Source organism: Lygodium microphyllum, chromosome 18 (assembly GCF_053477565.2).
Source record: "Lygodium microphyllum isolate KBCC chromosome 18, Lygodium_microphyllum_v1.1.10, whole genome shotgun sequence".
Lineage (NCBI taxonomy): Eukaryota > Viridiplantae > Streptophyta > Polypodiopsida > Schizaeales > Lygodiaceae > Lygodium > Lygodium microphyllum.
Window position 1 is genome coordinate 42,014,606 of NC_141152.1, and position 18,425 is coordinate 42,033,030.

Here is an 18,425-nt window from a genome sequence, read left to right on the forward strand (position 1 = left end):
TGCCGGATATATGATCCGCTATGTAATGCTATTTGCCCTTGCGTACAACCACTGAGAAGTCAAACTCTAAAAGAAGAAGTAACCATCAAGCAATGCGTCCTGTAGTGCATGGTTATTCACAAGATAAAGCAGAGCTTGATGGTCAACAAAGAAGGTAAAGGGTGTGGCCAAAAGAAAATATCGAAACTTCTTTACACCAAACACCATGGCCAACCCTTCCCTTTCTGCGGTGGAGTAATTCATCTCTGTTTCCATGAGCTGCCTGCTAGTAAAACTCACCCGCGGATAATCAAGGTTGTGCTCACCGGGCTGGCGCAAAACGGCTCCAATGGCAAACTTAGATGCATCCATATGCACATGGAACGTTATACTCCAGTTTGGGGCTCGTAAAATCGGTGCAGTAGTAAGAGCCTTTTTCAGTTCCTTATAGGCGCATTGGCACTCCTCAATCCACTCAAAGACAATTAACAGCTTATAAAGTGGTCTAGTGATTAACACATAGTTTAGAACGAAGCGCCGATAGTATCCTGTGTGGCCTAAGAAGCACTAAACTCCCTTTTAGTTGTTTGGTGGCGGCAAGTCAACAATAACCCTAATCTTTGAAAAGTCAGTGGCGATGCCGTTCTTGGACACCATGTGCCCTAAGATGCATCCATGCTTCACCCAAAATTGGCACTTTAAGGGGTTCAATGAGAGGTTATAAAGCCTACACCGTTCAAAGACTGTGCGAAGCTTATCCAGGTGCTCTGTCCAACTAGAGTGTACACATAGGTCATCAACGAATACCTTTAGTTCTCGTTTGAGCATGTCTTTGAAGATGGTACATATCAAGTGTTGAAAGGTAGCCGACACGTTCACTAGCCCAAGTGGCATGACGATATAGGCGAACACCCCCAACTCAATGGCAAATGTTGTTTTGTGCCTATCATCAGAATGTACTTGCACTTGGTTGTAACCTAAGAAGCCGTCCAGAAAACTGTAAGCTTCTTTGCCGGATACTCTCTCTCAAGTATGTGCTCGTATAAGGCAATAGATAATTATCTTGTTTAGTTGTTGCATTGATTTTTTTGTAATTTACGCACACTCGGATCTCCCCGTTCTTCTTCATGACTATCACGATAGGTGATACCTAGTCCGTGTGCTCTATCTCATAGATGAATCCTGCTTTCATTAGCTTATCTATCTCCTCCTTCACTACGTGAGCATCCTTCAAATTCATCAGGTAAAGTCGTTGCTTTATTGGTGCTGCGTCGTGGACCATTAGTATGTTATGCGTCACTACCCTTGGATCGACTCCCTTAAGCTCATCTAAGGACAAAGGCAAACACGTCTATGTACTCTCGTAGAAGAACAACAAGGCTTGTCTCTTCTTCCTCTATCAAGTCGTCAGCTATAAACACGGGTCGAGGCTTCTCCCCTTCCCCTGCTAAGTTGACTTCCTTGACCTTGGAAGCAGGGTTTATTTTTGCAACATGCCAAGCCCTTCCAATGGCAATTTTCCTTGCTAGAGAAATGAGGAAATAAATCAAGACTTCTTGCGAAAGGCAAAATGAAAAATTTGCCTTTCTCAAAGAAAGGTAAAAATATCATAGCCTTGCCTATGAAAGGCAGATATTTTTTAAAAAAAATATTATTATTATTATTAAAAATAATTTAAAAACTTGTGACTCAGTGACTCTATAAGTCATAACTCGTGAGTCGTGAGTTGTGACTCACTGTCAAGTTTCAACTGACTACAGTGACTCGGAATTTGAAAATTGATTCTTGAATTTCATTACGAGTCACTTCAGAGACTGTCAGGAGTCAGGAATCCTCGTCGCTCGACAGTCTTGAGTCGACTGTCGACTCCATCGCCTCAGGACACTCTCAAGTCTGGAGTCCTACTGTCCTACTGTCCTACCTGGAGGCCGGTACCGCCATCGCCTCGGCCCTCGCGGCTCGCCTCACTGCTCAGGAGTCAGGCCTGCATCACGACTCAGTGCTCACGAGCTGAGTGCACACTCCTGACTCCACTGTGCACTGTGGAGGCTGGCCCCCTGCGGCCCTACCACAATCCACCTGGTCCCTGGACTCTGGAGTCTGGAGGCTGGGGCCTGCCCGCAACCCGCCGCCTGCTTGCGTAACGTGGCGGCCGAGTCTCAACTGGCGACTCAACTCCCTACACGCGTGACGCCTGAGTCCCGACTCGACTCCCTACACGCTCGGCGCCCGTCCGCCACCCGACTCGACTCCCTACACGTCGAGTCCCGACTTATATGCTATTATTAATCAATACACAAACCCACACAATAATGGTACTAAGCTTAGCATATACACGTGCGCGCGCACGTCACACACACGCGCGCTCTCTCTCTCTCTCTCTGTGTGCAAAAAAGAAAATGCATATGACATAAACATAGATGTCATATGTGGCAGTGCACCTACCTTGACAAGTGGCCACAGGGAGTCGAACGACGGGCAGCCCGCAGGAGGCACTGGGCACTGGGCGCCGGGCAAGAACTTGGAAGTCTGACAGGCAGGCGGGCGGTTGGGCGGGCAGGCAGGCAGGCAGGCAAGCGGGCGGTCACCGGTCCAGGGCGCTGGCCGTGTGGTAACAACAGCCACTGGTGGAAACAGCTTAGGATCCGCTCAAGTGGTGCTCTACACAATGAGATGCAAAGTATGCGATATGCTGAAGAACGCTCATGCAACAGATGCCACTTGGACAGTGTCCATGGGGAAATTATTCACTTGCCTAAGCGGCCTAGTACAAAGATAATGAAATCATGCAATGCAAAGGGTAAGGTACAACAGGGGTAAGAAACCGATGTCGAAGACAAAGTACTGAAGCTTGTAGAATACCAAGAAGGGTAGGAACCCCCTCTCAACCTCGATGTAGATGCCGAAGAAGGAAGAGAAGCCTTATGTTGGTCTTCATATGGTGCCGAGAACCAAAAGAAATGAAAGAAGATGAAGTGGATAAAGCACCCCGCTAGAAAAGCAAGGTAGAAGTCACTGCCATGATAGCATCGAGAGAGATGCTGCACGATCCGCCTTGGGAGGAAAAACCACCATGCTGGAAAAAAAGCAAGCACTCTGAGAATGATGAAACCATGAAAGGAACGGTGCGTATCGCCACATCTCTAGCCCAAGTAGGACCAAAGCAATCTGCAAGTTAGCCCTACACTGAAAGACAAAACCCTGCAAAAGAGATGAGAATCTACAAGCACAAAGATTAGTGGTGAGATGCTCCAAAGCAAAACATAACAGAAAGAAAATCTAACGCAAAATAAATGCAATGAATGTGTGTGTGTGTGTGTGTGTGTGTGTGTGTGTGTGTGTGTGTGAGTAAATGCAACGGAAGACAAAGAATGGAAAAGCTAAGGACAATGAATCTTATGAGCCCAATCTCTAAGAGTGAGAAAAATGAATGCTAGATTGACCTAGGGTATCCAAAAGGACCTAGAGACATGCTAGGCTAAGAAGGTGGCCACATCGCGTACGTCTAGTCGCATGGCTCTGCCAAGGGAACGCCTAACGAGGTGAAGAGGAAGGTGAGATGGTGCATGAAGAGCAACAGGATGGGAACCTACAGACCAATCAGCCAGTCCCTCAGGAGTAGTGAAAGAGATGGGCTACTGAGGTTGTATTTGAGCCACATGTCCAGCAGCAACAACGGGTGCTGAAGGAGCAGATGAAGCAAGAGCAGAAGGCATAGCCCCACTAGACTGAAACTAGCCTTCCTTCTCGGATAGGGCGGTTTAACCTGATTAAGCACTTAATTACAGCAATTAGCAAATGAACATAAACTGAAATGCTCCCTTTACCTTCATAAACTTGGACAGTGGACACCTTGTTGGCCCCAAAACTGGCGCCATTTTCGGTATTTCTTTAATTTCAATTGCTGATGGATAAATTACAAGCCGAGATTTCACAATCTTCTTGGCTAATTCAAAAGCCCCTTGCTGTTCCAATAATCAGCAAAGCATTCGGGCAAATTGCCCCTTCATTTTCACCCAGGACTTGCTCTAATGGAACCCCAACTGGTCAAATGCTGCCTCAAATTCACAATAGATGGGCTTGCATCTGAAATCCTCACAATTCCACGAATTTCCGGTGCTGATTTCAGTGTACAATGCCTTTGATTGATGGCACAGGTCCCAAAGTGGCTGCTAAACCCTAATTACTGCTGTAATTTAGGGTTTACAGCAGTAAACTCTCTGCTGTCCACCAAATTTGGCTGTACTCTGTTACCCATGGCTGAGAATTGCTGAGAATACTTGAGCATAGACTGGAGGAGATGAGAGAATGCTGTAGAAAGAGAGAAAATCAGCTGAAATGTATCTTCTGATTCGTAGCTCTGATGACAAATCTGATGGCACCAATAGCTTCAAAAGGGGGGTAAAACACCAGCTCAAATGCCGAACCCTCCTCTCCTGCCGCCGCCTCTCTTGAGGCAAAAGCGAAAACCTGCTGCCCCCTATCCTGTCGCGGCGCACAAATCAGTCGTCGTCACCTCTCAGAGCCAAATCTCATCACCCCCTCTCCCTCCACCAAGCTCTGAATGGCTGCCATTCAACTTCCACCACCCTCCAACAGCCTTCTCCCTAGTTGCATGGGAAAGTTTTGCCAAGTGGCAGCCTTTCTAATGCATTTTCAGCCATTAAATTAATTTTTCAGAATTAATTAATTTTGCAACTTGGAGTGGTTCCCAACCTTTGTTGACCCTTAGACTAGCATTAATTAATTAATTAATGCTAGTCCCTAGTATCACCACTGACACTTAATGGCCAAACAATTGTCCTAGGGTCCAACCTGGCACCAACTGACCACCAAAACCCAGTTGGCATAACTTAACACAACTTTTGTCTTTAACACCCACTGCATCCTCGGGGTCCTTGGCCCGTTCCTATGAAATAACTGCCATGTGCATCACGTGCTAAACAACCTTGCACATTTGATTAGTAACTTAATCAAATGTTACTGGCAAGATTCAAGTATCTCAAAATTCCACGTCCCCGTGACACTAGACTGTGCAATCGCAACGGTCTGCTGAGGCGTTTTAGGTGGAAGACCTTGGGCCTTGGATCGACACTCCTCGTCCACATGGCCTGCTCTCTAGCGGTGTGTGCAACACCGGCTTTTCTTAGGGAGTTGCTGCTAGATAGGTCTAGATTCTTTGCTTCCATCTAAGGAAGAGGAGTCACCCTTTGATTGGCTTGCCTTCGCATCTTGCGAGTTATTGCCACTAGTGGTTTTCCCTCCCGAAGAAGAGGCAACCAACCCCCTCTCTTCTAAATAAGGCTGTGATGAGGATTTATTGTGGACTTAATCATGCAACCTCATGTAACGCAAGAACTGGCACTCAAACTCGTAGGAGGTTGGCAATCTAGGTTGAGAGATAATGTGTTGAATGAAATCGAAGTACTTTTCGGGCAACTTATTCAAAAAGAATGTGGCCTGATCGTCATCTGACTTTGGAGAGTCCAGTAGTGGCGAACTCGGCAAGTAACCGCCTATATTCAGCCAGCTTGACTTTCAAATTATCCCCTAGGATCCTGACACTCCGTTGGGAGGTGGTTGCCACCACAATGCATGCATTGGATGTGTGGACGCATTGGTCTCCTCACCATTGCTTGTAGCCTTGATATCTCCATCTTCATCTCAGTCAGCTCTTGGCTTTGGTCTACGCTCTTCCCCTTGTCTTGGGTGCTAGGGACTGATCACTCACTAAATGTAGCAGCTCTCTCTAAGCATCTAGAACTAGCGTTATCTGGAGTTAAGCTCCTCTCCTTAAGCAGGTCATCCACTCTTATGGCTTCATCGAAAACCCTAGCTAGGACGTCTCTCTATAGGATGGAGTTGCTCGCTAAGGCCTTGTAAAGCTCTTCGTTGCTACGGATCCCATTGATGAACATTGTGGAGACCGCTCGTTCGTTGGGTCGTTCATTAGATGGGATTCTCTTAAAGAGACTCCACATGTGGGTAACATAGTCCCTTATATCCCCTGCCCTTTTGACTGACGTTCATTAGTCGGACTATGAGGTTGTCCAAGTACCCTGCCTCAGAGAATCTCTTGATAAAGAGATCCTTGAGGCAATTGAATTTGTTCCGCTCTGCTGCATCTAAGCTAGTGTACCAAGTTCTACCCTTGTCACCTAAGCAAAGCCCGAATGCTTGGGAGCGTTGGGCAAGGTCCGTGAGACCGTTGGCCTCTCAAACCTACTCAAACTGCTCTACAAAACTATACAGATCATTGCTAGGTTGGTACTTGTCCAACTGCTTGGCTACTGCAAGAATCTTGGACTGGCTCTTGAAGCCATGGCTGACTCCTAGCCCTGCAAACAATGAGGTCGCTAGTGCTGCTGCGCTTTGCTCGGCAGCTGTATTGTCTATAAGTCGCTTGGTAACAAGCTCGCTCAGCGTTAGGTCAGCTTCTAGCGCTCGCTCCCTCTCTACATTAGGTCATGTCCTGTTTCTACTAGCTAGAGTGAGGACGTGCTGGACTTCTCGCGCTTCTATGTCCTATTGCAACTTCCTAGCCCTCTGCTCGTAGTTATAGGTCGCTATACTATGTAGCGCCTTCCTAACTAATCTTCTCTCCTCCTCGAGGTCTACGATTATCTCCTCTGTTGGCCTACTGTGGTGCATTGTTCTGGCTAACACATCGTATTGTCCTACCATCTGCTAGATTTCGACTTGGAATTCTCCCAGGTCCAGTTGATCATCTCCTTGATTTGCACTAGCTCCTGACATATTTGCAACTTCAAGCTCCACGAGACTGCCAATTAGGCCGATCAAATCCAATAACTTTGTGTCTTCAATGATGTTGGCTTGTGATCCCTTCTACTATCTTCGAAGGTCCTAGAATTGAGGCTCTCGGGCACCCCCGTCTATGTCTTGGGTATTCTCCTACTCGAGGAATCCTTCAACTTATTAAGTATGGATATGTTCCTTCTTATTGCAACCAGTTCTCAAATTATTTACACTCACTACGTGGTGCTCTTTAGTGCATGGTGCGAAATCAAGCTTTCGACTTTTCAATGCACTTCAAGTGATAAAATCAATGTGGGATGCGAATGCAGAATGGAAAACGCAGCTCACGCTATTCCCCTTTTCGTTCGCAGCCTAATGTGGCTCTAAGGGCGTTCTCTGGCTATTCCTAAGAATTGTCTAGGGTCTTTATTGCTCTTCTCTGCTCGGTCAGGGTGGAATTGGGATCTATGAGTTGGTTTCGGCTCTAAGTGGGATTGGACTCTCAACTAGGCTACTAGAGGTTGCCTCTAGGCCGTAGGTCACAATTCCCTGTGTTCTCAGCTTCTGTAAGCCTGGCCGTTTATCTAGGGGGTTCCGAGGTCTGGTTCAGCTAGTTCTAGTAAGAGACTGGGTAATTCGTCATTGTTTTTATGTTCTGCCCTATTGGTCCGATTCCCAGAAACGAACGGTGGGTTGTTCAGCTTTGGGAGTTGAACGACTGCATTATTTTGAACTATAGATGATAAAACAAATGTTAAGAGTCTAAATAGCAATGCTATTGGAGTATATAAGATGAATACTTGAGGGTAACACACCAAAACCTCTATGGCATATGCCGCATGCGCAACATGCACTACAACTTACAAGTACATACACAGGAGTGGATACATCATACATGAATGATCATACAAATAAGAGACATGTATGCTTGAGAGAGAGAAGGTTGAGAGAGAGAGAGAGAGAGAGAGAGAGAGAGATGAAATGACATGAGATGCTTTATTAACATCTACAAGAGGCCAAAATGACCTGTGAGACCAATAGTTACCAAACAAACCACCAAAGATTTTGGTAAAAGGTTTATGAATTTTGTTATGATTTTGTTTGGCATTGCTAAGGCTAAAGTAGCTACCGATGGTACATTCACTAATTCGTGTACTCTCAAAAGGTACATTAGGCCAAGCTATCCTCTGGCCTAGTTTCATTAGCAATGTGTACTAATGCTTTGGGTTGGGTGGTGCAAAATGAGCTGTGAACAAAGGTAAAATCAATAGAATTAAGCTACTTGATGATTCTCAAATGGTGCTGAATTTATTTATTGATGACACTAACATATTGTGAAAAATGATGGGACATCAATTAGAAACGTTTGGAATTGCTTGAATACCTTATGTATGGCCTTTGGCTCTAGGATAAATCATAACAAAACATGTATGAGGAGTCTAATCAAGCTTCCACCCCCTTTCTTGGTTGATTGATCAAGGCTACAAAATCACCACCACCACTATAACAACAACAGTCAACAACCCAAACCACCACCAACCACGCACAAAAAAAAAAATTTTGCTTGTTTTTTTGTACGAATTTGTACGGTACGGTACGGTACGAACCGTATAGTACGAACCAGTTCATACTACGTACGAGTGCAACTATGGCTTCACCATTCAATTGAGAAGGCAAGATGAGAAGACATCAACAAATCCAATCGAAGCAAGGCTCGCAAGCTCGATGGATACTCGCACAAATTGAGATATAGAGCCACCCTAAACGTATCAATAACTTACAATTTATCTAAAAAGTTATGAACTAGAGGCAAAAGCAAGCTTGCTTGTAGATTTTCGTCTAACCTGGCACCGGTCCGATCGAACCCGCCGACTGGGCCTGAGGACAATCCGATTCTACCAATCCAACTGTTCGATTGATCCGACTTTGGGTGTCGGACACCGACGGGGTGGTCGCAACAGGTGCAAACGTAGATGCTGGTGCGATTGATGCCAAGGGTCCCTAGGGTTTATGGCATAACCTGTAACCTTCCAAAACAAGCAAATAGAGCACAAGGAAGGCCTGGAGGTACCTAGAATGGAAGATGGACTCGAAATCAACACGCTCGATCTCTCTCTCTCAAGCTCTCTCTCTCACACTGAAGTGTAGAAATGAGCTCTCTCCTATTGGTTTTGGGCTTTTAGGATCCTGTCTAGCCATCTTTAACCTTCCAACTCCATGTCTTGCATGCATTAAATCCCAAAACTCATTTTTTTCCATTTTCTGTTCCCTGTTCTGCATGTTTCACAACAGCAAAACCCTACTGTTTCCCTACAAGTTCTTGGTCCTAATCTACCTAAATGCAACCAAAAATCACAAACTAATCCCTGGGCTGAAGTAATCTACTTGTCTACTCATCAAAAAACTCAAAACGCTTACTTGTTTCGAAGATCAAAGCACTAAATCTCCTACCTATATCAAGCACCACTTCGGGGGTGATACCCTACTTCAATGCTTAATTCGAAGCGCACAAGCGCTCAAGGCTCAAATCCGTTGGCCCCGGCAACTAAACCAAAATGATGGGAGCTCACGCTCGACCGCCAAGACCCACGGACCGCTTATTCTTTTAAGCGTTTCAAGCCAAGAACTAATGGCTACCTCTCACATAGCCGACGCCTATCCCTCTCTACGAGTGTAGTGAGCTTACCTCGATGCCCTCGATGCCCGATTGAGTGCCCTCCTCCCTCGTGCACACTGGTAACTCCACGATTTGTGATGCGAGCTCGAGCAACCTCAATCCCTCTCCTTCAAGCTCCATCCTCCATAGCCGCACGAGACAAGAGAAGAGAAGAAGAAGAGAGGAGATGGTGGAAGCTTCTCCACCCCGGTCACTCACCCTCACACACTAACTCCCTCCCTCACTCAAACTCCCTCACTCAAGCACAAGCAACAAGGCAAGAATAAGAAAAATAATAATAATAAGAGCTTTTGCCACACACCAAAGAATGAGCTTCTCATTCACTTTTTGAGTTTATATACAAAACCCTTATCCCTTTAGGCACCCATCCCCTTTTTTACATGACCAGCCATTGTGGCAAGGTCCTCTTTTCCCATTCCCTTCTAGTTGCCCTTTCTCTTTACCTACACCTATCTACCCTTTACAATTTGCACAGGAGGGAACTTGGTACTCTTTTACAAAAGTTTTATGAGCGCCTTGCATTTAAAAATGCACTTTTGCCTTTGACTTGGCTTTTGAGGCCGCCCTTGCACTTTTAGCCATTACCCTTCCTGCTTCTTCCTTTGTGTCCGCATTTAGAGTTTTCTTGGACTTCTTTTTCTCCATCTCGAACTGGGGTTAACAACTGGTGATGAATGAAGAGACCTTGAATCCTTATAATATCCATGATGATTTGGAGAAACCCTGAGTGCCACATGAGATTTTCAAAGCTAAGCTTGTAGTATCTCCTATGGTAGTGGCCTTATTCCAAACGATTACCTATGTGAAACATATCAAATCCAGGAGCTTAGACAGCCTATTATGCCAAGCCTAATAGGCATCATACAGTATTGCCAGACATGGCCACCACCTGTCCTGGAATGCTACAAAAGTTCATTGGTTCTCAGAGCACAGGTTGGACACAAACAGATTATGCCCTTCCACTGTGCTGAGGACTCCCCATATTTTAGCCTTTCCCCAAAGGAGAGGAATAGGGAGTTGAGACCAGATCCAATACAAATGCACAGTCCAGAAGATTGGTCGGGTCCTCCATCCACCAAGATGCAGCACTACAGATCATTTTGTCTATTCATAAGTGACAGGTTTATCGAACAACTAGGTTACATGGGTATGCATATGTCCCATGCTATCAGGGTTGCAATTGGTCAAATCAGAGTATCATCACATGCCTTTTAGACTTGCAAATATTTCTGTGCAAGATATCATTAAGGAGAACAGAGTATGGGAGTTGGCTGTTTATCATAACACCAGGAAGCTGCATATGGATCCTGATCACCAACATTGGGTTCAACATATTTCACTGCAGTGCAACTTTTGATACATGTCTTGCTTACTTAATACGAGTAAGCTTGTATACAAGTGGTACAGACCTGTCTGATAAAAGAAGGAAACGATCGTTTGCAGGATCTTTGAGAGCTTCCGCCAGCAACAATCGCTCTGCTTCTATCATACTTGCTTCTCCCCAATCCACCTGTAACCATACAAATGTATTCAGCTATCAAAAGTAAACTAGCCGACTCCAGCACACATCAAAATGGCCTTTTGGAACTGCAATAGCCACAAAGAGACATACCAAGATGCTATTTTGTAATTGGCGGTTGTAAAAAAATCTGCAGCTTGTGGTTCTTTTTGTATAGACAACTCCAGGCCTGGAATGAATGTAGATAGAAAATAATCCAACATCAGCAGCCTGCAGAAATCATGGAAACATCAAAATGAGAAATTTAAAAGAAGCAATTTTATGTGACCAGTAGAAGCTTTGACTGAGAATTTATTAGTACCTGGGACCAAATCATTAAGATTAAGTCAGAAATACAAAGCCAACGTGCTCTAATCAGTTGTCTCAAAGCTTCTTAATGTGGATGAATGAAAGGTTTCTTTATTCAAGAAACGTCACCAAACTCTATCTCAAACCACAATTTAGGAAGTTTGAAGAAGATAAGTAATCACGAAGGAGAATTCCTTCCTTGGCAAGCATGATCCGCTCAGTGGGGACAGCTAACTTGGCATTATGGGGGCTAAAAAGTTCCAAATCAGGTTCAGAATCTGTCATTTGAAAGGGTGCCACTCAACTGATACAACAACTAAATCATCTGCACGAGTGAAAACCTATTCGTCTTAGACTGAATTACCCACCCAACCATAGCCAACTTCAAGCCCAAGCTTGTTAAGTTTGTATCCTGTTCTAATCCGGGCTGCTCAGCACCTGCCCATAATGGCATAGGACAATTGCTTAAAGGCTCATCCCATCAAGGCATACCTAGAGTGCCCATCCAGCAATCTAATTTCCATGTGGGTGGCCATGCACACTAAGTCTCTATATATGATCCACATCCTTCACGTTATCCCACATAGCTAGCCACATCATCTAACAATGTGGTTTAACATATATTTTTCTGCAAACCCTGCTCCTATGCCACGTATGTGCTGAATCATACTATTTTCTTTGTGAAACAAGTTGTGATATATTATATTGATGCACAATACATGTTGTATAAAGTGAGGTGGTCATGTTGAGCAACCAAAATCATGGCATGCATTAACAATAAATTGTGGTGCATTAATGCCTAATTTTACTGTTCATTAACAGCCACAAAAAGGCTTTATTTGTATTATTGGTTTTAGTAGGACAATGCCCCAAAATCTCCTTTATAAGGACATGTTGTGGGCACTATCCTCCCCCACGCTCTCATTCCTCATTCTAACAGATCATTCTTCCACCCTCATTCAGTCACTCTCCTTCTTCATCTGCTGCTTATAGTTGTACAGTCATCCTCCAGAGCTGACAACCTGATACCAGCTGCTGCCCACTGCTGCCACAACCTGCTTTCTGACTCCTAAGTCCACCACAGCCTAGCATCATCTCTACCAGCTGACGACCAGTTAGACTGCTGTGTTTCCATTTTCCACGGGCCATGCTGCCACCCTGCTGTCTACATGACTCACATATCCATACTGCCATCCAACATCAGATCTGGAGTCGTCTACCAGCAGGCTACATTACCACAGCTGCATTTTTGCTACAACAATCACGTCAGCAACAGCCCAGCCTTCCAACATCACACCTCATGCTGCATTTTGTACTTTTGGAGATCTCAGCTGGCTGGCAACATACATAGTAGCTGCATTTTTCCCCTGATCAAGCCACTCAGTAGTCGTGTTGGTTGCTGCCCCTCATCAGATCTCAGTATTCTTGCATCTAATGATCATCCACAGCAGGCATCTTCTTTAACACACATCACCTGCATACTGAAGATCTTCATCATCACTTCTCACCATTGTCATCAACCCTCTTCTGCCCAACAGACTGTGTTTCGCTCCCTTCACAGTGCAGATCCTTTACACATGCTGCCACCTGGTCAGTCAGGAAAATGCAGTCATCTATGAGCTTTGATCATGGGGCAAGAAAAAGGCTACCAACAGCTGCACTTGGTTACAGCTGCTGTCACCGCCACTCCAGCCTCCTTAATGACAGCTCCAGCCCTATCAAAGTGTTTCCAACTGCTGCCCTCATCATCACAACCTAGTGGACCAATGCATTTTCAGAATGAACCTCCCTGCTACTGTTCATCGCCTTGGAGGTCATCTACACAACTGTGCTGTCATCAAATCAAGACGCCAAACCTAATATCCTTCACTGTTGCCTGTCACCATCAGTCGTATATTCCACAAATTTCAGCACTCCCTCATCATCAAGTTGTGGTTAGCTTCCAGTAACTACTGATCAAGTTGCCTTGATTACCACATCATCCATATAGTTAGCTGCTGTGTTTTGAGTTTTCCAGCATTTTTTTGCATTATCTTCTGCTCTAATTAGTCTCTTTGACTGGTGGTTACTGCTCCTGGGATCCATCTCCCTGAATGACACACTTCAATATCTTCCTTACCCCACTCCCACAAGAGTTGTCAACTATTGGACTGCTTTATCGTTGCACATCATATGCATTCATTCATTCAACACACATTATTCATTCAGTTTCATTTTCTTCACCCTATTATTGTGTCTTCTGTCTGATTTATTTGTGTTTTAGTTGTGATCATACAGGTTTTCTCAGTACAAACTGTAGCATATCTTCACATGGCATCAGAGCCAAATTGCCAATGCTTTACTAAAGCAATTGTGACCACACCCTTAAGCTAGCACCTTTTGAGTTCCTTAGGGTACAGCTAGTACATCCTTAGGCTAGTCTAACATTCCTTCCACTCAGCTCCTAAGACTCTTGAGTCGGGCCGGCCCACAGGCTACTTGTCCTTTAGGCTACTTATCTTTAGAATTTTCTCTTATCTTCCATTGCACGCATTTACACATTCATTTACTCAATTATCCATTCATAAATTACCTTTGATTTGGTATTTTCTCAGCTTAACACCAAAGCATCTCAATACAAAGCACTAGTGCGCAACTTCTGGTCTTGTTTGTACTTACATGCTGAATTTTGGATTCCAATTAAGGATTAACATGGCAGGTCTGCACCAGTCCTTATTGGGGTGAAGACATGGGTTGTAGCTGTTTCCTTTGTGTCTTGTTCTTCTTATATCAGCATGGAGACCTCATCTCTTACAAGTGGATCTTCATGCATCTACTATTACTACTACAGCATCTGCTTCTGTCAGAGTGCAGCATTGTGGAAGCAAAAGCATAGGTTGAGTGAAAGAGATGAATGTAGAGAGAAAGAGAGAGAGAACTCAAGAAGGAAGAATGTTGAAGATTGAAAATCTAGAACAGATATGTACAAGGGGGCTGATATGAGTGTATGCACTCAATTGGAATCTCACTCTCTCATTGACAAATTAGAGATTTGTGAGTAGTTCAAAGTGGTCAATACATTGCCTTTGCAGATTCTGGTAGGCCATTGGGCAATTGACAAGCACCCTTCATCCAATGCCTTGACCTCTTTTGGATGGCCCTTTGGACTCCTAAGGAAAGAGAACCATTGCCTTTGTAGACTTGGTAGGTTCTTGGGTACCAAAAGCAATGTAAGCTACAATTGTTTGGATTTGTTACAACATTATATTCTTCTTAACACTCAAGCTGGCATTGGTATTCTAACAAAGGATCATGAACCACTTCTAGTATTACCGACAACATGGAAAGAGCAAGAACACATTTGTATGCACTACCCACCATTGATTGTGGAGCTCTCAAAGCTTATTCCCAAAGTCGTGGCCGAGAGTCTATCACTAATCCCCTCTTTTCATATTTATGGCTGCTAGAAGAGCCTAAAGGAGGCCCAACATTTGAAACGAAAAGCAAAAGGACAAAGCACATTCAAACAAGAATGGCATATTATTCAAGCTACCATTGCCAAAAAATGCAATCGTCTAATGACTACTACAGAGCAAAGGACTATTCAAACTTCCATTTGTGAACTTACATATGTAGCTCCAAAAACTCCCATTAATCAAACACTTACTCCAATGCCCTCTACTTGATTTTCTACTAACAAAGGAAGAGTTGCATGTTTCTAGCCAACTAGGCCAAAATAATATGATTATTGTTTACATCTCATTCTTGGCCATATCAGCACATGTTCTTGATAATTTTGCAACTTTCCAATATAATCCAAACTTTTACAAGTGACTTATTCCACGGCTAAATGACACCATATCATAACCCAAATTTCTTCACTTGTAAATAAGTAAATAGACCTTTTTGACTATGCATAAAAATCATAAACATAAAATCCACTCACACCTTTATTGTGTGGGAGAGGTACGAGCTATGAGCTATAAACTTCAACGCAAGCTAAAGGGGCAAGAAGCTCAAATTGTAGTCACTTTTTTCATTTTTCAAAACTGCATGCTGCTCTCGAGGCTTCACAAGTTAATGTAGGTTAAGAATAGTTGACAAGCAATGCAAGATTGACTCAAAAAAGACATCAGCAAAGGAGAACCTCTTCAAGATCCCAAAATGCAAGAACATTAAAGATACAAGGCCACCTTGGAGCTGAGGGTGCCTAAACAATCTTCAAAGAAATGCAAGAACCATCAACGTTGAGGTCCTAACTTCTCCAAGCAAGACATGACCTGGCTTCTATCTCAATGACAATCTATTTCCTTAAGAGAAGCTATGACTTGCTTCATTAACAACTCAAGACGTCACCAACAAATTCGATTCTTCAACAACACTTTCACCAACAATAAGACTTTGTGCTTCTATCATCTTGGCCTTAGTATTAATTATACACACTTGAATACACATACCAATTTCAAGAGACGAGTTTACCCTCTTTAATTGACCTTACATTCACCCACATTGCCACTTCAATCAATGTAGAGTGAAAAGCCTAATTGTATAGCAATTTGCTTATCCACTTGTCCCCCCGCCCTCCCCCTTTTTTTTAAAAACCAACCAGCCAAAAATAAAAATTAAAAAAAGACATGAACTCACGTGCACACTGACACCTAGTGGCCCTGGTCTGCCAGCTCCATCTTTAAACCCCTAGCCCCTCTTTCCAACTTCCCAAGTATGTTGAAGATTCAAAATCTAGAACAAACACTCAGCCGAAGTCTCACTCTCTCACTGAGATCAGAGATACAAGATGATGCTACGTCAGCTGGAACAAGCCTAAATAGGCAGCAAATGCAGGAGGAAAATGACTAGGTTGGTCAAATCTAAAAAAGATGCAACATTAAGCCTTTCATTAAGCTCATTACACAGGCCCAAAACTCAAAGGCACAAGTGCACTTCAATGTCCCATAAGCAAAACCCTCAACTTTGGTTGGTTCCATCTATATAAATAGAGAGTGTTCTAGGTCACTTGGATCCCTTTTGCAATCCTGATCTCTGCAGTCTGCCCATCATCACCAGTTGCCTTGACCATTTGAAGCCTGCTCACACCTGTGTTTTGGTTCTAGCTGCCACTCAAGCCCCCTTCATGACTGCTCCAACTCCTATCAAAGTGTTTCCAGCTACCGCCCTAATTATTATGACCTGGTGAACTGCAGCATTTTCATAAGAACAGGCCGCCCTGCCACTGTCCATCACCTGGAGGGCATTTAAACAGCTATGTTTTCATCAGATCAAACCACCCAGCTTGTTGTCCTTCACTGCTGCTTGTCACCATCAGGCAAATAGGCTGCATTTCAGAGTTCTCAGCACTCCCTCGTCATCATCTAGTTGTGATCTGTTCCCAGTGACTGCTGATTAGGCCGCCTTGACTGCCACGTCATCATCCTGCTATGTTTGAGTTTTCCAGCATTTTTCTGTGTCATGCTCAGCTCTGACTGGTGGTTACTGCACTCTCTATCCATCTCCAACAAGGGATACACTTCTATATCTCCCTCAGGCCACTCCCACAAGAGTCATCAATTTTTGGATTATCTATTACTCTCTCTCTACATATGATGATAGGAGATCCATCTATAACTTTCTCTCTCTCTCTCTAGAAAAAATGTGCATGCCTATGGAGTCTGTAACTCTCGTCTCTCTCTCTGATGGTGTATGAGATCTCTCTTCCTTTCTCATGCCACACAGTATCTCTCACTCTACTCTCTTGCTCTCTCTCTCCTCTCTCATGGAGCAGACAATAGGAGACGTGTCTTTCCCCTCTCATAAAATAAACATGCGCGCACATCGTACTCCTCTCAACGTCTTCTCACAAAGACTTACTGATGTATATATGCAATTGCAACCTAGTTGAATATTTTTCAACATGGAATAAAAGAGTTATATCATGAGAACTGTTAATCTCTTGTTTCCTTTGTTGCAGTCAAATGAAGGGATGTGTGCACTGCTAGTCTAAAGTATGAACTCCAAACAGTGATGCAGTGCATTGAGACTAATTTCATCGGCTTGATAGCTCCGCCAGTGGCCTTGAGAGCAAAGCATGGTCTCAAATCAGTAATGCACCACATTGAGACTATTCGCAAAGCCCTGTAATTCTGCAGGTGCCTTTGAGAGCAAGATTGAAACATGTGACACCTGCATTATGTTTGTGCGAACAAATCTCGATAGTTTTGTAATAATCTGTGCAGATTGCAAACAGAGCCCGCTACGAAATGCGCTTAAAAGACTGCAACTCCATGAGCAAAGGATGCATAAAGCAACATTGCGTGAAAGAATAACAATAAATTGCAATGGCATTACTGAAGTGCAAACCTGGAAAAATCGGTCCCAGATAATGTCCAAAGGCATGCGATTGCGTGCGAGAAACAGGAATGCCAATTGAGGCTGCTTGTGCGTGGCTATTTCGGGCGAGGTCCAATAACTGCTTACGGAGTAACCGGAAGGCCAAATCGCAACAATCTGCAGCTTGAAGATCATCACAAGCACCACAAAGAAGAAGAGCAGCAAGCCGGCTTTCCACCGCCAGCGGTGGTGGCTGACAATCTTCTTCTTGGCCATGCGTAATGAGAAGTGGAGAGAGTTACGAACGGCAAGCGGGAAGAGGCACGATCATGGCGGGGAGGCAAGCGGAAAGGAGCGGGGGCATGGCTAGGGTTTCCATGCGGGAAGCTGAGAAAGAATGGAGGCTTCTTGGTCTCTTTGCACGAAGAGCTGCGTCGTGTGGACGTATTCACAGACACAGAGAGAGAGAGTGTGTGTGCGTGGGGGGGGGGGGGGGGGGATTGTAGTGATGATGGCAAGGCAGTTGTAGTTGATGATTCACGCATGAAGGATCAAAAAGGACATCCTCGCAAAAAGTGCACGGTGGCCTCCGACAATCATGCTCAGTCTGCCTTGTAAGACAGATTGAGATACAAGACCTCTCTCTCAGAAGTGTTTGTAAAATATGGGAATGTCATTAGCCTAAAGACTGCCCCTTAAAAAATGTTTATTGGGCCAATGCCTCCCCCAACATGACCTTACTCGGGTGTTCCCTGAAAACTTTTTTCTCATTTCATTGAAAAAAAACAGAGGCACAAAAAGATGACATCGTTCGGTTTTATAACTAAAATGTCTTTGAAAAAAGCCAATTTTCATGATCACAAACTTGAACGTTAACTACCTTTTTGAAAAACCAATCGAGAA

At 44.2% G+C, this 18,425-nt stretch overlaps 1 protein-coding gene across 1 annotated transcript in view; it reads right to left on the reverse strand.

Annotated features, from left to right (window-relative positions):
* Positions 1-18,165, reverse strand: part of LOC148020794 (Core-2/I-branching beta-1,6-N-acetylglucosaminyltransferase family protein) — a 149,996-nt gene extending 131,831 nt beyond the window's left edge. Inside the window, exons 1-3 of the mRNA XM_087698604.1 lie at positions 17,553-18,165; positions 11,025-11,141; positions 10,822-10,922 (exon numbers count right to left, since the gene is read on the reverse strand). Of these exons, the coding sequence (XP_087554730.1) occupies positions 10,822-10,922; positions 11,025-11,141; positions 17,553-17,798 (464 nt within the window). The 5' untranslated portion in view covers positions 17,799-18,165. The remainder of the gene's footprint in view (positions 1-10,821; positions 10,923-11,024; positions 11,142-17,552) is intronic.
* Between the last annotated feature and the right edge of the window lie 260 nt (positions 18,166-18,425).